Source organism: Haplochromis burtoni, unplaced genomic scaffold (assembly GCF_018398535.1).
Source record: "Haplochromis burtoni strain Fernald_Lab_line unplaced genomic scaffold, NCSU_Asbu1 Contig_2405, whole genome shotgun sequence".
NCBI lineage: Eukaryota > Metazoa > Chordata > Actinopteri > Cichliformes > Cichlidae > Haplochromis > Haplochromis burtoni.
In genome coordinates this window covers 7,385-12,867 of record NW_024584766.1, presented here as the reverse complement: position 1 = coordinate 12,867, position 5,483 = coordinate 7,385, and the positions used below count along the sequence as shown (strand labels likewise).

The 5,483-nt window shown below is 50.3% G+C and overlaps 1 protein-coding gene across 1 annotated transcript in view; it reads left to right on the top strand.

Moving 5' to 3' along the window:
• Window positions 1-59: 59 nt before the first annotated feature.
• LOC102310565 (echinoderm microtubule-associated protein-like 6) overlaps window positions 60-5,483 on the top strand; it is a gene marked incomplete at its 3' end in the record, with an annotated part of 5,650 nt that continues 226 nt past the window's right edge. Inside the window, 6 exon segments of the mRNA XM_014331410.2 lie at window positions 60-466; window positions 711-779; window positions 2,589-2,774; window positions 2,890-3,025; window positions 4,791-4,864; window positions 5,101-5,228. Of these exon segments, the coding sequence (XP_014186896.2) occupies window positions 2,905-3,025; window positions 4,791-4,864; window positions 5,101-5,228 (323 nt within the window).

Sequence of the window (5,483 nt, the reverse complement as noted above, 5' to 3'; positions counted from 1 at the left end):
TAACCTCAGTTTGATCTGAATTAAGAAGCAGAAAGTTAGCGGCCATCCAGGTCTTTATGTCTTTAAGACATTCCTGCAGTTTGACCTCAGCCTTTCCAAGCAAACCTTTGAAAACGCTTTAAAGGTTTGGTCGTTAGAAATAAACTTGAGTTCATCTGAAATGTTGCAGAGTTGCTATATTTACACTTACAAACACGTCACATGAGCGTCAGGCTAATCGAGCAGGGAGCCCCGCCCTCTGTCAGCTTGGATTAAGCTTTTGCACGTATGAAGCAGATGAGCTGTCAGATTTCTGCACGTTCAGCCTCTTTTTTAAATTGTTTGTAGACATTTTGGATGCGTAACCGTCCCCGTCTCTCCTCCGCAGCGGCTGGCCTCGGTCGGCCTGGACGCCAAGAACACGGTGTGTATCTGGGAGTGGAAGAGAGGGAAGATCCTGGCCACGGCCACGGGACACTCGGACAGGGTGAGAGCGTGCACCAATCAGCTTCCTCTGCAGTTAAGCCTCGCCGCTTGCCGCCGTCTGGCAAAGCCTCTGGGCGGTGCCGTCTGAGCGGGACAGAAAATCAGCGTGAAGCACCACACACCAATCAGATCTCAATAAAAAATCTTTTACAGAGTTTGAAAGTGTTTCCTTCTCATCGTACTTCCACTGTGCATGCACGCGTTTTCACATAAACCCGATAACGGACGATTCTTCTGTTCTCCAGATCTTTGACATCTGCTGGGATCCGTTTCAGCAAAGCCGCCTGGTGAGCTGCGGCGTGAAGCACATCAAGGTAACGCAGAAATCGTCGTTTTGTGCTCGTCTCCAGAAATGTGGAAGTAAAATGTAACGTATTCCTCCTACCCAGAAATATGACTGGTCAGCACATTGACCTTCTCCACCTTCATGTAGCCGCTTAGTTTCACTCGAGGTAATAAAATAGTTCCTCTGAACGCCCGTCATTAAATATCTCTGACTCTCTAACGAGCCGAGAAGGAAGCAGATATAAAAGCTGGAGACAACTCCCAGCTCAGCTTCTCTCATCCAATCAGAGTCCAGTCCAGATATCAAAAAGCACCTTCACATGGTTCACTGCTGTGGATTTAAATACAAGACAAATCCAGGACAATTTAGATTGTTTTTTCTTTTTTATTTGTGTGATTTTAACACAAACAGTTGGTGGAGATCACTCTTCCCCAAGCCTGCTGGAGCCTCCTTCTCAGTGCTCTCAGTGTTCTCCTCAGGTATGGGGTAACCTCTCCAGTCGTCTCGGCACTCTGTCCTGTCCTGCGACCTTTCTCTCGCATTTCCGTCACTTTCTCTCCGTCTCCGTCACTTTCTCTCGCGTCTCCGTCACTTTCTCTCGCTCTCCGTCACTTTCTCTCGCATCTCCGTCACTTTCTCTCGCGTCTCCGTCACTTTCTCTCGCATCTCCGTCACTTTCTCTCGCAGTCTCCGTCACTTTCTCTCGCATCTCCGTCACTTTCTCTCGCATCTCCGTCACTTTCTGTCGTGTCTCCATCGCTCTCCAGAAACTCTTCCATGAAGCGGTCTAAAACCGGAAAGCCATCCTCCATGAAATGTTCAATGATGCTCTCACATCTTCACGTAGCTTTTCCAACGCCTCTGGCCTGTAGATTCCATGAATGGTGGCCACTTCATGACTGGCTTTAGCGTCCTCAGCCCCGTTTCTCAGCATTTCAGGCTCGCTCTCACTAAACTCGCTTTCTCTCGCATCTCCGTCACTTTCTCTCGCATCTCCGTCACTTTCTCTCGCGTCTCCGTCACTTTCTCTCGCGTCTCCGTCACTTTCTCTCGCATCTCCGTCACTTTCTCTCGCGTCTCCGTCACTTTCTCTCGCATCTCCGTCACTTTCTCTCGCATCTCCGTCACTTTCTCTCGCATCTCCGTCACTTTCTCTCGCGTCTCCGTCACTTTCTCTCGCATCTCCGTCACTTTCTCTCGCGTCTCCGTCACTTTCTCTCGCATCTCCGTCACTTTCTCTCGCATCTCCGTCACTTTCTCTCGCGTCTCCGTCACTTTCTCTCGCGTCTCCGTCACTTTCTCTCGCATCTCCGTCACTTTCTCTCGCATCTCCGTCACTTTCTGTCGTGTCTCCATCGCTCTCCAGAAAGCCATCCTCCATGAAATGTTCAATGATGCTCGTCACATCTTCACGTAGCTTTTCCAACGCCTCTAACCTGTAGATTCGCCGGATGGTGGCCACTTCATGACTGGCTTTAGCGTCCTCAGCCCCATTTTTCTCTTCAGACTCGTGTTTCAGGTCTGGGTCCATGTTTGCTTCTGTGTTTGTGAAGAAGTAAGCTCAGGTGTGTTTAGTTTTAAACTCTGCAGAGGGAACTGCGATGTAGCCGTTGTCAAGGTGATCATTGGTTCTTATGCAGACAGGGAGGGCGGGGCTACTGTGTGATTGACACTTCTGGTGCCCGTTGGTCTTTCAGTTAGCCCCTCCCCTCACTCTTTACATGTGCTTTTGAAACTAAATCCATCGTTAATCTGCGTCTAGGACGCAGATCTGGCCTCGAACAGTAAGAAGGTGTCTCCCCGTCTCCTTCCTGACCGCCTCCGTTTGTGTTCGCAGTTCTGGTCCCTGTGCGGTAACGCTCTCACACCAAAGCGGGGGATTTTCGGGAAGACGGGCGACCTGCAGACCATCTTGTGTGTGGCCTCGGCTAAAGATGACATCACGTACTCCGGGGCGCTTAACGGAGACATTTACGTCTGGAAGGGACTCAACCTGATCCGAACGGTCCAGTCCGCCCACAGCGTGAGTCTCACCTCTGCTTCCCGTCGCAGCAGAAGGCCAGCGTGACACTCGTCTGCACGTCTGGCTGACGTGGGTCCATCGTTGCTTCATTGTGTGGATGCGTGTGTGTTCTCAGGCCGGTATCTTCAGCATGTATTCCTGCGAGGAGGGCTTCGCCACGGGCGGCAGAGACGGCTGCATCCGACTGTGGGACGTCGACTTCAAACCCATCACTAAGATCGACCTGCGAGAGGCCGAGCAGGGATACAAAGGTACGGTCACGGGGTCACCGCAGGTCATTACAGCAGCAAAGGTGACAGTGTTGTATCACACAGGTGCACACAGGGACGAGGTCTCAGCTTCTAACACGATTTAACAGAAAAGGTTCATTTGAGGCTGCAAAGTTAAGGTACGGAGAGGGGCTCAGGTGGGAGGGAGGGGCTCAGGTGGGAGGGAGGGGCTCAGGTGGGAGGGAGGGGCGGGTTTATCTCTATTCTAAACAATGAGGAGGAACGGTCCTTACATCCCGACGGTTCTTTGTCAGCTGAAGGTTTTAAAATGACCTGATTTTCTTTGAGGAGGTTTCTCATCTTTATTTGACCTGATTCAGCTCAAATCCAGAGGTGATGGCTGTTTGAACCCCTCGCCTCCCCCTCCTCCGAAATGTCGCTGCCCAGCAGGAGGTGCAGACGTACGCTCTTCCTTCAGGAGCAGCTCGAGGGCGAGCCATTAATCCCACCGCCTCCTTTTAAAATCTCCTCTCTGAAGATTTTGAGGAAGAAGTTAAAAAGGAAGAAAAGATGAAAGGAAGGAGGCAAAAGTTTTGTCAGTTTGAAACGAGTTCTCCTCCTTAACACATCTCTGCTGCAGACACGATGGAGCTTCTGATTAACCGTCAAAGTTCATCTCCTCAAAAACATCCTGAAACCAGTCGCTGTGACATCTGTGGACAGGAAATGTGGGAGCATCCTGCTCTAGGACAGCTTTGCATGGTTCTCCTTGTTTCTTATAACGCTCAACGGTTTGAATCCGTCCGAGTTCTGACATTGACCGACGTGACCCAACAGATACAAACCTGCCATCTCATGGTGGATTAGTCTGAAAGGCTGCTAATATATCGGCGCCTAAAAATGTTGGAGTTCCACGCCCGATGAGACGACGAGCCCGTCCTCTTCGCCTCTCGCTGCTCTGTACGTGGACAGGAAGTCGGTTTGTTTCTGCTTCCTTCTCCTCTCCCGCGGTGCGCCGCGCTCTTCCTGCGTCTGAAGCTGAAGAAAAAATAATCTTTCCCAGTTATTTCCCACGTGCCTCACAAACTCCTCTGCTGTCGGCCTGTTTTGGCTGCTGAACCTCCGGAGTTTCTAACAACATTACAGGAAAACATCACATGCTGAGCGATGCCATCAGCCACAGCAGATGCTCTTAATTGGCGAGCGCTGAGCTGCTGAGCAGCTCTGCTAATTACATTTCCGATGGTGGAAAAAAGCAGTTTTAGCAGCAAAACTTAAAAAAAACACGAAGGTTGAAGCCGAGCTGAGTCAGCAGGTTGAACTACATTCACAAAGTCCAGATCTCCCTCTGATCAGACACCTCCTGCGCTCCTCCTGGGGGTGTTCTGAACTGAGATGAATGATGTGAGTGTCCACGTGTCTCTGCTGTAGTGCAGGTGTGCGTTTCAGTCGAACCGGATTCTTTTCCTAAAACTAACCGAATCATTTTCGGTGCTTTTAAAGTGAAAATAAAAAACGAAGCAGTCCAGAGGTTCATGGAGCTCCGTCCACCCTCACCTGGCTGCACCGCCACCTCTCCAGCCTCCAGCAGCCAGCGACAGCGGAGCTCGTCTTCGTTTATTTAGTGGATTTAACCACCGAGTTCATCAAGACCGAGGACCTGCTTCCTCTGCAGCGCTGTCGTCTTCCATTTTTATCCTCCTGTTTGCTTCTTTTCCTCTCCACTGGTTTTATTTTTGTCTTTCTCCTGATGTTTTGACAGTTTTGTGTCACCTTACCTTCTCCTTTCCTCTCCTCCCTCCTTCAGGTCTGTCTATTCGCAGCGTCTGCTGGCGAGCCGACCGGATCCTGGCAGGGACGCAGGACAGCGAGATCTTTGAGGTGAGGAAGAAGACGAAACCTCACGCTGTTCCCTCCCTGCGGCGACGCGTTTCAAAGAGTTTTATTTTTGTGAAGACCTCCTGCTGACACGCAGGCAACAAAATGTTCTCATTAATCAAAACTGTGAAGAGTTTCTAATGTCAGGCAGTTTTAGCAGCTCAGATCGGCACTGAAACGTGCGTGATGTGGTGCTTTAAAATGTGAAAACCTGCTCTTGAGTTGTTGTACCTGTGCAGGTGATGGTGCGGGACCGGGACAAGCCGCTGCTCATCATGCAGGGACACAGCGAGGGCGAGCTGTGGGCGCTCGACGTTCACCCCAAAAAGCCTCTGGCTGTCACCGGCAGCGACGACCGCTCCGTCAGGTCGGTGCTCTCTTTGGACTGTGAATCATGCAAAGCTACTGTGGCTGAGTGTGAAAATGGAAGCACAGAGCTGAGGCGAGCAGAGTGATACAGATCCTTACACTGAGTGCTGCTTTGGCTCTTCCTCACAAAATCACTTTGTTTTCATCTGTTATGAACAAAAACTGACAAATCTGAACCTGAAACAACCTGAAATCAGCTCATGGAGACATCATGTTGCATTTGTACCTTTCTTAAAAATATCAAAGATTATAA